A 16,265-nucleotide genomic window follows, 5' to 3' on the forward strand; every position below is an offset into this window, starting at 1 on the left:
ATAGTTTAGACACTATTGTTATTTTATCTCCAGATCAAAGATATAGGTTCTACCCTTGTTTTATCTAAAGGCAAAAAATGTACCTTGGACACTTTTGTTATGTTACCTATAAACAAAAGATGTAGCTGTTTCAAGACATGTCCAATTTTACATACCAGTTCAACATATTCAATATAGCTTATTGTACATAAGACCTCCTGTCCTTATACATTGTGCCACATTTAATGACAGGCAATTTTACGCATCAGGAAACATATTGGGTTTTAATGTAATCTAAGGCCAGACCAATTATATTTCACGTTTTACAGATTTTTGTTCTCAGAAACCTAAAGGTAGGAGGAGGGGTCAAAATCACTAGTCAAGGCAAAAACCCTATGACGTGAGTTTTTCAAAGACATTAGTTTTCCAGTTCACTCTTCCTGAGGAGCTCAAAGCACTGCTTTCTAACACAAATGTTGTTATGTAATTCAATTTAAAGCCTTCGAGAACAGCTGCCAGTTTTTCAGTGTCAAACTAACTGCCTTGCTTAGTCAAAGTCTTGCTCCCATATATCTTAACATTAGAATTGCTGATAGTCGTGTAAAACCAAACTCATTCTTTACAGTTAGATGTTATTTTTCAAGTGAGGAAATTTTGTATTTTTCATGCAGATCTAGACATTATGTTTTGTTTTGCAATTCACTGATTTTGGGCATTTATACTTTTCATCATTTCCAAGGAAATGATTTGGATTTAACCCCCCCAAAACATCAAGCTGGACTTCAAGGAACTGTCAGATGATATGTTGTTTCCAATATGTGTGAGCCGAGGTGATATATATGTAATCTTTTGATGGCTTTTGTTTATCTTATTTGTAATAATATGACCAGCGGATCCATAACACAAGAAATAACATTTCTTGCCTATCATTAAAAAATATATATAAAATGTGTACCTCTCTTTAAGTTTGTTATAAAAAAAAGATCAAAGAAATATATGAAAGATACTTGAATTTTGTTATGAATTATATTTATCTCAAAAGAACCTATGTTTGTGAGTAAAAAGATATTTCTTGGTGCCTTGCCACATAAGCCAGGAAACCAGCTGTACTGAGATGTTAGAGAATATAACATCAGTGAAAAATATCGATGTTCAATGGACATTATGTGCGTAACTTGAAAATTATCTGATATTTTTAAGTTAAGAATTATAGGTTTTGAATTTTGTCTTCAGACACCATATCATACATTTCATTTTGTGAGATGATATGAATATGATACATTGATTTGATGATGTGTGGCCTTCTTTGTCTAAGATAAAATGATACCTGACATGTGTTCCATGTGTTGGGATTTTTCAGATGACAGGTAGTCCATGGTTTAATCACAGATGAGAGTTGTGATGTGGTTTAATTGTGTAAAAGATAATTACATCTCAGATGAATTCACAGGATCTCTTTCATCCTCAAATGAAATTTTTGAAAGAGTTATCCCATAGAGGATAAATCATATTTCATCCCCAGATGAGATTAATCACAGTTTATTCTCAGATAACACCTACCACAATTTATTCTCAGATAGCACTTACCAAAATTTATTGCCAGATGAGATTCATCACGTTTTATCCCTGGATGAACTTCATTACATTTTATCCTTAGATGAGATTCATCACATTTTATCCTTAGATGAGATTTATCATAACACATCCCCAGATAAAACTTTATCCTATTTTTCTAGATATCATATCTACCACCTTGTTCATGAAGTCACATAAGAAAAGACATTGTTATGTTTTTGTTCTATAGAATGGTTAGAATGATTCTGCTCTGATACTTTGATACAATATCATCTGTGGTTGCAGGAATTCATCACCTGTCTCAACAGCACACACTGGCCAATCATATGCAAGCAAAAAGCGGGCAGTTGCCAACAGCAGCACACCCACCAAGTCACCAAGGGTGCTTTCAAAGGGAGACAAACATCTGGTAGGAAGTACATATAAAACATGCAATTGGTCAAAACATCGAAGTGATGGGGAAAAGGGTACCAAGAAGATTAATGGTTAATATATATCTATACAGAACATGATACAAATATCACATGTCTATGATCTCACAGGTGATGTTCCAAAGAAAATGAAATGTTTCAGTTTAGTACCTGTCTGTTGCATTACCTGTAGCACACCAGGAATTCAGTTGTTCAGTCACCTGATTTTCTTGAGTTTTTGTATTGTTGCATCGACATCCACGACCACCTACCACTTCCTTCTTCATACCCAAAACAACAGAGATGGAAGGGCGGCCTAGTGAATGTCTGGATTCGATTCCCCACATGGGTACAATGTGTCAAGCTCATTTCTGGTGACCCCAGCCATGATATTGCTGGAATATTGCTAAAAGCAGTGTAAAACTAAACTCACACACTCACTCAGAATTAGGTTATGTTGATGGATATAAAATAAATCACTTAGAAGAAAACAAATAGAATTCATTGCTATGGAATAACAGGTGTGAGTGACTTGGCCTTCCTTTGTCTTCATATTTCATTCTACTTCAGTACTTGCCAAATGGGTTGTCACATCAGAGGAGATTTAGTGCTGGCATGAGAGCAGTGTTTGACAACCATTCCTACACATGATTGCCTCTGTAGACTATGGAGCTAAATTCCATATATCTGAAACTGAAAACTGGCCAAAAATGATGAATAAATGCAGTGTTTATATTTTGGATTCTAACACACACAAACAATCTTTCAGAAATGTTATTCTTTTGCTCACTCACTCCCTCCCCCTAACTACCATGCTATTTATGTGTGGTTATCTTACAGACTGGCGTCCGAGTGGAGAAGAAAATCCTTGACTTAGATAACCAGGACCGGTGGAACACCAGCTACCAGGCACTTCGTCTGGAGAAGGAGTGGACAGAACTCCACAATCGCCGCAGCATGAAAAGGAACTCAGAGGTGAGGAGGTTAAGCTTGTCTCATTGGTTACCGGACCCTGGTCCTTGGAATCTCCAGGGTGTACGTTCTGATGAACCTCTCTATACCCTAGATTCATCTACGGCATCTATAAATTTATAACCTCTCTTGGCTGGCTTTGTAGCGAATCAGGTGTCTTCATGGGGAAGTTAAGTGTACTAATCGCAACTCACTTTTGCTTTTTAAATTATCTAACCATTTAAACTTGGCACCACAAACCATGCAGAGATTCTCTGAAAGAGGTAGAAGGAGTTCTTGCATATATTTTGTTAAAGTTTCAGACCTGTCAGTTTGTATGTTTGTAGCTGTGACCGCTATGTTTGTTGACACTGGCAAGCTTAGTTGTAATGGCCGCTTACCTGATTGGCTACTGTGAGAATGTGGAACCAGCAAAGGGAGGTAATAAAATTATGGGGCTGATCTGAAGATGAATCCAGGATATTATGGAGATTCATTGGAATGAAAACCCTGGAGATATCGAGAGTTTGGGTTTCCTTATTATGCCTAAAAGTGCTAGTTTTTGTTTCACCTTGTGAAAATTACATGTGACACACCCTAATGACTAGAAATAGGGGCATTTGGGTAGCCTAGTGGTTAAAGCGTTCGCTCATCATGCTGATGACTGGAGTTTGTTTCTCAACATTTGTACAATGTGTGAAGCCCGTTTCTGGTGTGTACCCTGCCATGAATATTACTTAAAGTTGCATAAAAACTCACTTTCACTAGTAACCCATGCCAAACTTAAGGATCCCAGATGGTGAGACTCAGTAATTTGGTTGCATGCATGTCATAGTACCCTGACTGCCTGGATTGTTGGTCACAGTATTGATCACTGGATAATCTGGTCCAGACTTCATTGTTTACATGACAGCTGGAATGTTACTGAGGCGTTTGACAACAAACACTAATAAATGAGTTAAGACAGTGGTCCTGCTATGATCTCTGCTAGCTTGACCCCTTCAGTGTGTGTTGGCTGTGGGTCTGTGTTAATCGTAGTAACCTGTTAATCTGTTAATCCATTAATCTGGTGACACGCACATGACCAATATGTTCTGGGAGCACAATAACATGTGTCAGGTCTTATCAGCACAGAAACTAATATTGCTGTGTGTATACAAACATATGTCAGACTGGGGGTGAGTACAATGTCAGAATTAAATTAAATTACATTTTGTTTTTTCAGTTTGTCCTCACAGTGAAATCTAGCGTTAAAGACACGAGAGAAAATGAAAGCAATTCAAATTTTATATATATAAAGTAATTTATACCATTATTCCTGTATATCTTGCTTTTATATTCTCTAAAATAGAATCTTTTCAAATCTTCAACCCTTTTTATGAGATTGTTGGTGTGTTTAAGAATTCAAAATATGTATGCTGCATTTATTCATTGTTTTCAAATCTTCATTCAGTTCTCATTTTGAGATATATGGAATTTACGCCGTAGACTGCTGAGACATTTATGTTTTGTTTTTGATATATGAATGGTTGTGAGACACTCCTCTTATGTCTTATGCTAGCACAAAGCTCCCCTGAGTGACAACCCATGTTTTACTGACAGTTGGATAGTATTGAAGCAGAATGAAAACAGAGGACAAAAGAAGGCCCAAACAGTCTCACACTCCTACTAATTCATAGTAATTGTTTTCATTATGTTTTATCTAGACACGTTTCCTGTCATTTTGTTACCATCTGTTTGATGCTGTTTTTGTTTTTCAAATTTGAGATTTAGATCAAGCATATGTGCTCAAGCAACCTGGAAAGTGTTTAAAGGTGCTGTAAAAAGAGAGTAGACTGTTCCTATAAAATATTTCCTATTTCCACTTAATATGGTTTGGATACTGTCAATAACAATATGAAAATAACTTATCGGTCACCCAGTGTTTAATATATCCTTCAAGATTCTGGTTAGAATTGGTCATCAGGAATCTGTTATAGGTGACAAAGGGATCTGGTGGTCAGGCTCACTGACTTGATAGATGAATGTCATTATACTTCTAGTGCATAGCTCGATGCTCATGATGTCAATCCCTGGTTTGTAGCTTACTCGATTATTTACAGACAGCCATCATATACTTGGAAAATTGCAAGGTGTGGCACACAAACTAACCCGAGTGTTAATACTATTTTTTCTTTAGTGTCTTTTCTTGATAGTTATGCTGATCTCTGTTGGGTCCTTGCACATAGACTATCCCAACTGCTTAAATTAATACTTATGATGTTGATCATTGGATTGTCTGGTCCAGACTCAGCTATATACAGACCACCACCGTATGGCTGGAATATTGCTAAGTGCAGTGTAAAACTAAGTTCACTCACTTATTCACTCACTTGCACAGAGAGTGTGAGCATCATCCATATGCATCCCTCCTCTGACCTGTGTAGGTCCGGAATAGAATAGGTCTTCAGCAATCTATGCTTGTTATAAAAGGCGACTATGCTTGTAGTAAGAAGCGACTAACGGAATCGGCTGGTCAGGCTCACTGACTTAGTTGACATGTCATTGGTTCCCAATTGTGCCGATTGATGCTCATGCTGTTGATCACTGAATTGTCTGGTCCAGACTCAAATATTTACAGACTACCATCACATAGCTGTAATATGCTGAGTGCGGCGTAAAACTAAACACACAGATTCACTCACTCACTCACTCACTCACTCACTCACTCACTCACTCACTCACTCACACTCATTGGAACCACTGAGATTCTGTGAATCTACTGATGATTTGTCTCTTTGTCAGATCCTGCGACATCGTGTGGACAAGATGTACATGATGAGTGGATCAGGAATCAAACTGAGGCCGAAGTATGAGATCAACGATGATGAGCTTCAGCAGCTCAAGGACCTTTCAGAAGCCAGACAGGTGCTGAGAGACAAGTCTCGCAAGACACAGTGAGTACCCAGTGGAACCAGATGTACACAGGGGAAGTCAAGTCAGACCATACATACTCGTACTGTACTCGTCTCTCCTCCTCCTCCTCCTCCTCCTCCTCATCATCATCATCATCCTTATCATCATCATCATCATCATCATCATCATCATCATTATCATCATCATCATTGTCGTCATCTTCTTGGTGGTGTTCATGGCCCAGTGTTGAATGTGCCATTGTTTCATTTAGTGGTTAGATTTTGATGTGTCAGGAACTGGGTTCGAATCTTAGAATATGATCCCTGGTTTGTCAGCACTGCAAGAATCAAGATTTACACATTATAATTATACTTTATTTTTCATCTTTCATACTCATATTTCATAGGTATTGCCAAATATCTAAAACCTTCATTGCTTCTCTGTCTTTCTGCACTAATCTGAGAGGTGGTTCAAGGACTGAAATACTGTTCAGAAGGGTGTTAACCCAAATACACTCACCTACCATCAGTCTTATAGTACTCTAAATATTAGCAATTAGCAATCACTTTGAGGATGCACAGTGCATCACGACCCTTCTACTTACTTAAGGCTAGTTCACAGGTTGTTCACAGTGGCGTTAAACACAACTGACTGTTTGTGCATCTTATCCTCAGGGTTCAATCAGCTAACCTGTTTGAGGAAGGGGTATCTACTTTATCCCATACTCAAGACACCACCCCTACTCATGTTGATCAGTCCCTGGAGACACCAGACTCGGGACAGGGTGTCTCCCCTCGCAGTGACGCAGCTGTCATGAAGCAGGTCCCAGAGGCAGGCATTTTATCCCGAACCAAGAGCAAGTCACCAGAATACCGTGCTGACAGCCCTGAGTCTGGGATCCAAGCTGATGTACAGAGAGAGGAAGACTTACAGGATAATCAGTTGTTGGAGCTGGAGGAAGAACCAAAAGACATGGAGGAAGGACCAAAAGATCTGGAAGAAGAACCAGATATTTCGGAACTTATGAAAGTGGAACTAAGAGGCATTGATGCAGAAAGTCATGGGGAGATTTCAAGAGAGTTTGACGCTTCCTACATAGATCGTCCAGTCAGTCGTGTCGAGATCCGACGTCAGCACAAACCAGCTTCACCTTCAGAACAAGATTTAGGTATCGTGGATATCCTGAAGCACCAACTGAGTACCAACAAGGACAAGTGCATGCTGGACATGGTGACACATTCTCCCAACAATTACGGCATCGATGATAACCTCGATGATACACCCCCAGCCCGTGAGTCCTCCTCACACAAGATCCATATAACGCCTGGCCATGGCAGTTACACTATTCTGCCTTTTGATCCTTACGACAACATCAGGAAGGGCAAGGTCACGGGAAGTAATTACGTGCACAAGGGTGAATGTTGTCAACCACTAGTGAAGAAGAAAAAGACCAACCGTCAAGTCTTACCAATACAGCAGTTTCCTATAAGGAAACCCAGCAGTCGATTTGTTGTGGCGCAAAACCCAGTCACGTGTAACTGTCGTCAGAGTTCGTATCAGATGTTGTCAGTACAGGGGTACCACGTTTTGCTCTCAAAGAGGGTCATGTGACTTTCAGCATTTGTGACCCCTGCTGGAATGGAGATTGTTTCATTTTCAAAGATGATCAAAAAGGAAGCTGCGGAACACTTAAACAATTTTTATTTTTCAGTATTTATTTGTAGATGTAATATGCGTGCAATCATTATTTCTTGAAATATTGTGAAAGGTGTATATGACATGTTTTTACTTAAGTGATTTTTCCAGGCAATCTATTTTACATTGACTGATTTGTTGTGGCGCAAAACCCAGTCACGTGTAACTGTCGTCAGAGTTCGTATCAGATGTTGTCAGTACAGGGGTACCATGTTTTGTTCTCAAAGGCAGTCATATGACTTTCAGCAGTACTGACCCCTGCTGGCATGGAGATTTATTTCATTTTCAAAGATGATCATAAAGGAAGCTGCGGAACACTTAAACAATTTTCATTTTCAGTATTTATTTGTAGATGATATAAGCGGGCAATCATTATTTCTTGAAATATTGTGAAAGGTGTATATGACATGTTTTTACTTAAGTGATTTTTCCAGGCAATCTATTTTACATTGACTGATTTGTTGTGGCGCAAAACCCAGTCACGTGTAACTGTCGTCAGAGTTCGTATCAGATGTTGTCAGTACAGGGGTACCATGTTTTGTTCTCAAAGGCGGTCATATGACTTTCAGCAGTACTGACCCCTGCTGGCATGGAGATTTGTTTCATTTTCAAAGATGATCATAAAGGAAGCTGCGGAACACTTAAACAATTTTCATTTTCAGTATTTATTTGTAGATGATATAAGCGGGCAATCATTATTTCTTGAAATATTGTGAAAGGTGTATATGACATGTTTTTACTTAAGTGATTTTTCCAGGCAATCAATTTGACATTTTTTGTATTTTTGTATGTTCAAATATTTGGTAAAGCAGTGTATTTTACATTCTGTTGAATGTTGACACTGCTCCCTGGTGCTACTTCTACCTCTACAAGTTGTATTATATTTGTGTTATGTTTTGTGGAGTAAGGTATTAATAAGCATTATAATATAGTTATATCCTCCAGTTTTGTTCAGTACAGACTACAAGATTTTTACACATATCTAAGCTATCTTTTGTCTGAAAACTAATAAATTGAAAAAATGCATTTTTGGTTCCATAAACTGCTCTGAAGGTGCCAGTGTTCTTATGATTATCATAATTTAGGATGAAGGAATTCATTGCTAGTTTTTTAACCTGACATTTGCTGTTGATTGCATATCAGGAGGAGCTGCATTGAACACTATCTTTCTATATTCTTACTGAGGTCAGAAATACAGATTGAATGCATTATGCGACTTTTACACTAAGAATTACTTGAAGAGGAAGAAATTGAACCTATTTTTGTATTTCAGATGCTCGATCTTTTTTTTCCTTTGTTGCTTCATATCATCATAATCACCACCATATATTCTATTTTTCATACTTGAACTACTGAAAAAAGGGAAAATAAATAATAAAAGTTCATTGGTGTGTTGTTTAAACAGATTTTTTAACCATCATGTTTATATGGCTATCATAGTGAGTGAGTGAGTGAGTGAGTGTAGAGTGTAGTGCACTCAGCAATATTCCAGCTATATGGCGGTGGTCTGTAAATAATCGAGTCTGGACCAGACAGTCCAGTGATCAACACCATGAGCATCGATCTGCGCAGTTGGGAACCCATGACAGGTAGCTTTCTGCATGCAGAAGAGCTGTGGGATGGCCTAGTGGTTAAAGCACCCTGAAGACCCGAGTTTGATTCCATGGCTACATTCTTTGAAGAACATTTCTGGTACTCCTTGTCGGATGTTGCTTCAATATTGCAAAAGGTGGTGTAAAACCCTGCTCACTTACTCACTTTCAGCAAGTAGAAATGTACCTGAGCCAAATTCGGAATACACATGTAATGGTACATTCTGTACTGCAGAAAGTGCTCAACCAGTTCTTTGACTCTAATCGTTGTCTTCAGTTTCTGGATCAGAACTCACATACTGTTGAAGGAGTTGTATTGCTATATTACAATTGTCTGCCTATCAGTAGACAACTTTAGTCTAATAAATGTTGACTGTTTTCAATATCACAGGGCTAACCCGTGTTATCTTTGGACAGAGGATAGTCATACTAGTTGATGACTATTGACTAGCAAAAATTGCACAACAGGATTATTTCGTCAGATGGCCAGAGAAATATGGAGTATTGTATCACATTCAGACACGATTCATATTGCTTACTGGAATGACTACACCCAATTTACTTCCACTTCTGCATGAGAATAAAGAGACAGGTTACCTTATCAAGGAATGGACAAGATATTTTTCATTAATTTCATCAAAATATTATCCTACTTTTATGGAACGACTCCTCATCGATACATTTAAAATTTTGTATGTGAATAAGGAGACATATTGCCTCATGAAGCAATGAACAAAGATATCATTTTTATTCATTTCATCAAAATATCCTCATTCTGTTCCAAAACTTGTCACTATGTGTTGTCTGTCATGTGTTCTTCATGGTGAAACCTTCAGTAGGAAAATGGCATTCTTCTACATCAGTGTCTTCATTCATCTACTCTCCCACTTGCTGCTGTCTGTCACTCCTGCCTGTTTCCTTGGTAAGTTTTCTCCCTTGTTGTATTTTAAGAGTTGTCCCCTTTCTTGATATTCAATGTTTGGTTGTTCCTTTTTATAATATGTCATGTTGACACTTTTCAATTAATACCTTATTATCATATATATATCATCATTTTGTCATAGTTATATTCAAGTATATTATTTTTCAGTAGAAAGGGTAATATTTCTAACACATGTATACAAATTAGAGTGACTTGTTGATGCTAATGTATTTTCAGTCCAATCCCTAAGGCACCAAAGACAAGCTTGGACCATAGTTACATGAAGGTAAGCGTTAAGTTAAACAGAAAATGGAAATTCTCCAACATGTAAGAAGGATAGGGGGGTTGACAGACAAGAACAAATCTCGAGGGGGGATATTTGTCTTCTCTGTTTCAAGAAATCTTTCTTACAAACAGTCAATTTCAAGTTGCACTTTGTTAGCCCAGACTGAACTTTGACCAGCCAATTCAAATGAAGGATAAGTGATGACAGCTTTGTCAGAAGTGGTTTGTCTTTAATTCTTCACTGCCGAGGCTTACATTCCTTTTTAAGACACAGGATCTATATATGCTGCCCACCAGCATTTGCCTACTAACAGGAAGAATTTTAGAAAGCCCTGATGCATAGACTTGGTCAAGAATTGGTCAGTTCATATAAATGAAGCTCTGATGTTATATTCCAGAGTGTGAAACACAAAGATGGCCACCCAGACATCCACATACAAGGTAGGCTGAATCTGTGCTCACTTTCCAACCCATGCAGATCAATGTTTGTTATGTCAGCAAGAAGAGACAGCCAAGTTAACGTTCACCCACCTCAGTGACTGCCCAGTCAAGTGTCCATTTGTAATGTTAAGAAGAATGCTTTATACATGAAGAGACCTACTTAGTTACTGATTTCAGTATCACATCAGCTACATCAGCTAAAGTTTATTTGGTTGTGTGAGTTTGAGTGTTTATTTATATACATCTATGCATTCTTTCTTTCAGGCCAGGGGTCAGTAGGAACCAGCCAGAGGGGAGACTCTGTTGCAGATAACAGGAGTCCACACCCAGCTGAATGGGTGCCTGAAACTGAGTCTCATCAATGCCCAGCACCGCAGGGCGAAAAATCTGAGGATGGAAACCGTGGTGGCACTTTTGTCACAGAAGGAGCGGTTGAGACTAATGGTAACCATGGTGATGTTGCTGAAACTAATGGTAACCATGGTGATGCTGCTGAGGCAGAAAGTAACCATGGTGATTCTGGTGAAACAAAAGGTAACCATGGTGATTCTTGTGAAGCAGAAGGTAACCATGGCGACAGTGCCAATTTAGAAAAAGAGATCAACCATGATGAAACAAGGAATACTGATGAAAATCATAACAACACTGTAGGAGAAACAGATTCCACGGAGGTTGTGAAGACAGAGACACAGGAAGTGGATCAGAGTGAGGCTCAGACTGGCCAGGAAGTGGCTGACCAAGAGAAGTCAGATGGTCAGGGTGTTGATGGACAGGGAGTAGATGAAGGTGATGATGGGAGTACGGAAGAGGTAGAGGAAGGTGTGGAGAAGGGAGAGGAAGTGAAAGACTCTGAAGAAAATACAGAAAAGGTTCAGCAGGAGGAAGAAAACCAGATTATAGACAGCTGAGTCCAATGTGTCATCCGATGTATGACATCAGCAGTACATCAACTCGAAAACAGTGTGTTTCAGACAGTGAACGATCAGGAGGATCACTGTCTCTTAGTGTAGATCCATGAGCAAGATCCACTATTTTCATTACAGAGGATCAGGCCCTAGATTTTCAAAACTCTCTTGGTGCTAAGATAGTCTTAAGTGCCATACCTGAACATTAACTTACAACCATCTTAGCTCTAAGTTAGCTTCGAAAATCGAGGCCTATAATGTGAAACAGTGTGAGCAATAATAAATACCCGACAACCACACAGACCAATCCTTGATCATCCTTTTAAAGCAGCTTCCATCTGTATAGAAATTGCTGTTGGAATCTCATGTGGGGTCCAACGTTCAGGTGATTCGGGTCTTCCATTATGCCTATTTTATTTTACTTAGTTTATGGATTCGCGGACCCCCAGATGTGAAGGAAGTGTGGAAAATAAATTGTTTTTGCATATATATTTTTGCCATTATACCAGTATGCTGCCAACCCGATAAAAAAGAAAGAAAGTGAAAAAATAGAGGAAAAAAAAGCAAATGATACCTTTGAAATATTCCCTTGAAACAGAGAGAAAGGTAATGCCACAGACTCCTCAGCTGGCATGCTGTACCTGCATATACATGTATGATATACTTGGTATGCAAATAACATCCTTATACACTGTATTAACTTTATACCCTCTCTATTGACCTAAAATTTATTTTTCTAAAATCCTTAAACCAAGTAATCAGAAAAAAGGCTGTAAGTTAACCAAGTAATCAGAAAAAAGGCTGTAAGTTGACTCTGTATACAGTCATTATGTTACATGCTTTATATGTTAGAGGCATCTTGGCATATTCCTTCACTAGAAGGTGATCAAGTACTAACAAAAGTAACAAAAGTTTAGCAACGCCCAATGAAACAGTCCACTAAACAGAAAGAAATGAGGATATTATCACTTTGACCATTTTCAATCACAAATCTGAATCAAACAGTTGTGATGTCAGTACGAAATCGAAAGCCTGTGCACTACAAAGCGAGAGGGGTGAGTCAGTGAAATTCACATGTACGAACAAGAGGCATGGGGCCAAGCAGAACAGAGATGATTACAGATGAGCAGTGGATCCAGTCATGTTCCTCTATTCCGCTGAGGACTTTCAGCAAGACATGGTGCACTGGCAAATCCGTTGCGATGTGATGATGTCATGAGATAACAATCTTCACATGGTGTTGTTTTCCGAGGTCTGTCACTGTTTCATTTTGTGCCTGACATGACTGGAGACATGAAATGGTTCTGTGGGGGACCGGAAAATGTCTAGCAACCTGTCGTAAGCTCATCCCGGCTGTCAGCATTCCAATGGCATTTTCTGTAATTCCCCTGTGACGCCCCATTGTGTTACAACCTTGTGATGTGGTGTATTTTTATGACAGTAAGCAGTTGTGACGTCAATCGTTTAAAGATTGGATTCCAGTGGTACCCATGGTCCGTTATATCATGTGCAGTGTAGCTCACAGGATGCACTTAAATTAAAATTTGGCCAATTTGGTGTCTTTGTACAATATGACATGCCAGGTCTTACCAGACATTACTAACTAGATAACATTTCTGGAGTTTACAACATTCAAGATTTGGATGTTGCTAAACTTTTGTTAATGAGTTTATAATGCTGCTTAAACACACGTTGGCAGTAGACACCATGATCAGGGAAGATCTAGCTAAGAATTGGTCTTCTGCAAGCAAATGAACCCGTGCTTAGGGGATGGCTATCATGACAGGTCGGTCAGGCTCCAAGACTTGGTTGATACATACTTACGTATCACAGAAATATTTACAGGCCATACTTATGGTGTTGAATTTTCCCTCAGTAGTTCTATGTTTGTTAAATCACAAGAAGAAGGTTAGTAGAATGTAGTAGGGTGATTTCATTTTCTTGGGGCTATCTAATTTTGCATGTGTTATATTTGGCTATACAGTGTTTTAGTTTCCAGAAAAAATATACACAAAAATGTTAAAATTGCATGCACTTTCTGACACCAATCTTGAAGCCAGTTTATGATTAATTCACCATCAATTGTGTGTGTTAGCTTTGAGTGAAAAGTAGGTCAGTAGAAATTATTTCAACCACAATCAGTCATATCACTGCAGAAGACATAAAAAATAGACTTTATATGTTCCACCCATTTTTTAAATCAAACTGTGGCCTCCAGTAGAGTGTGTTAAAGAGTTTGGTTTTATGCCGCTTTTAGCAACACTCCAGCAACTTCACAGCAGACAACACCAGAAAAGGGCTTCACACATTGTACCCGTGTGATGAATTGAACACATGCCTTTGGCGTGACGAGGGAACGCTTTAACCACTAAGCTACCCCCACCACCCTGCCTCTAGTGGAGAGCTTAACCATTGGATTCTACCAATGGGTGCATGGGTGCAGATATTGGGTGAAATCTGAACAACGATGCTCTCTTTCTACATTTGATGTCATTTATCAACATCTGTGATATGTACTCGTTCTTTCCACTGTATATCAACTTGCCCCAAACATTTTCAGCTATTGTTTATGTATCTAATCAAATATAACCTCATTTACATATTATTAAGCATCAGCTGTGATAACAATTACATCATGGATGTCGTGTTCGAGTACCATTGAGTATAAGCTGTAGTCTGCACTGTTGTTGAAGACATATATACATGGCAGTTGAAGCACCTGTAATTGGAAGAGCTATTGGTACTCTCAGTTGGTTTTTGATTTTAATTTTGGGATAAGTAATGTTTCTACTGGCAAACGAGGATAACTTCAGCACTGACCTGACATGTAGCATATGTGAGGGACGCCCAGTGGTGCTTGCCATTGTGAGCAAAGGGGTCTGAGGTTGTCTACGATCAAGTGTTTGATCGACCATGAGAGCAAACCATGTGCAGCTACGTGCTGAATCAATTTTATTGTTATACACTGCACATGCACTAGCCTCCATCTGCTCTACCATTCACAAACCAAATGGATTCACTCATTGCCTTGCACTGCCTACTCCTTGTAAATGCATTCCCTGCACCGGTCCAACCTATCCTTGTTTGCCAATAATTATGAAAACAATTTCAAAAGAGTAACCACTCTAATCTGATCAATTAAGATAGATGTGAAAGAATGATGAAAGATAATTGATTGTTGTTTGTCTTTCCATAAATATCACAGACTATTTCTTTCCAAAAAGTTTTTTTTCCATTGGTGTTAGTGTTAGAACAGGGCAATGGAAAATTGAAATTATTGAAACAAGTTCTAATTACACTTTTCTTTTTGTTGGAAACTCTTGTTAACCAACATACAACATAAGACCTTACCATGCATTCACCACAAACCTGTGGTGGACTTGTTGGTTCTCACTCATGACCTCTGACTCAGCACAGCACTCCAAGGTTGTAGCGGCACCTTGATGTTGTTGGTCTCTTCATGGTATTGTACTGACATCCTTTCATGGATGAGGACCAGTCGTCAGCGATGGAGAAAGTTTCACATTACCCCTCCCTCTTAGGCAGTCTTGTTTAGGCTTACTGATTGTCTTAGACCCGAACCTTTGAAGAGCTTTATTATGTGAAGTTGGCGAGTTTAGTTTCTACGCCGCTTTTAGCAATATCTCAGCAGTATCACAGCAGGGGACACCAGAAATAGGCACATTACACATTGAGCACGTGGGAAACTGAAGTCTGGTCCTTGGCATGATGAGCAAATGCCTTAACCGCTTGGCGACCCCACAGCCCTTTGATGATGTGAAATTAGGAACACACTGGTTGTGGAGAGTTGTGACAGCCTTTGGTAGCTTCACCAGTGCTCACTCCTGGGAGTTTCTTGTTTTTGGTCCTGCTGTCTCTGCAAGACATGCAGTGCATGTTGTGGTTCCTCAGGAAAATATATTTGTTCAAAATATGACTCTGTGACACTGAGTAGCTAGAACAAGCCCTGAAAAGTAATGAGAAATAAATTCAAGAAGTTGTTATCCATAATCTTTTCCTGTAATGAGTTCAAAGCTAAACCTGCACCAGCATTACTTTAGCCATGGAGTGACTTTTGAACTGGAATTACTTTGGTAGGTGAAATAGAACCAGTTTGTTAAAAATATCCATCCCCAAAATCAGTATTGTCAAGGTTTCCTTTGATGGGCATTTATGAAGTTGTGTTGATGAATTACGACAATATTTATGGATATACAACTTTCATTCTGTGAAGACAACATTTCGACAAAGATTCTAATGTCGTTATCAAGCAAATTAGCAAGCATCATGGCTTAATAACGACATTAAAATCTATGTCAAAACTTCAATCTTCACAGAATAAAAGAAGTTGTATGTCCATAAATATTGTCACAATTCTTCTCATGGTTTGAAAAACAAACATTAAAATTATCACTATGAAGTAGTTCTGGATTTTTTTCATGAATGTTTTATATTGATTTAACATGTACACAATGTTATACAGAGAAAGCAGCCATTGCTCTTTGTATGTCATGGCAAGTATTTTTATACTTCAATAATAAAGAACTGATATAATTGAAGATTTTCTTCCATTATTTGTCTATCTAGCAGTATTTGGCATATACAAGATACTGAT

The 16,265-nt window shown here is 38.6% G+C and overlaps 1 protein-coding gene across 4 annotated transcripts in view; it reads left to right on the forward strand.

Moving 5' to 3' along the window:
• Positions 1-12,139, forward strand: part of LOC137258394 (dentin matrix acidic phosphoprotein 1-like) — a 34,067-nt gene extending 21,928 nt beyond the window's left edge. For 2 of the 4 annotated variants that reach the window (XM_067796057.1, XM_067796058.1), the window contains exons 4-9: positions 1,840-1,963; positions 2,805-2,939; positions 5,700-5,851; positions 10,257-10,305; positions 10,703-10,745; positions 11,010-12,139. In XM_067796057.1, the coding sequence (XP_067652158.1) occupies positions 1,840-1,963; positions 2,805-2,939; positions 5,700-5,851; positions 10,257-10,305; positions 10,703-10,745; positions 11,010-11,653 (1,147 nt within the window). In that variant the 3' untranslated portion in view covers positions 11,654-12,139. Of the gene's footprint in view, positions 1-322; positions 380-1,839; positions 1,964-2,804; positions 2,940-5,699; positions 5,852-6,484; positions 8,891-10,256; positions 10,306-10,702; positions 10,746-11,009 lie in introns of those variants that run through there. The other 2 variants (XM_067796056.1, XM_067796055.1) reach the window with 2 other exon arrangements.
• Positions 12,140-16,265: the final 4,126 nt, after the last annotated feature.

The sequence above is a fragment of the Haliotis asinina genome, chromosome 12 (assembly GCF_037392515.1).
Source record: "Haliotis asinina isolate JCU_RB_2024 chromosome 12, JCU_Hal_asi_v2, whole genome shotgun sequence".
Classification (NCBI taxonomy): domain Eukaryota; kingdom Metazoa; phylum Mollusca; class Gastropoda; order Lepetellida; family Haliotidae; genus Haliotis; species Haliotis asinina.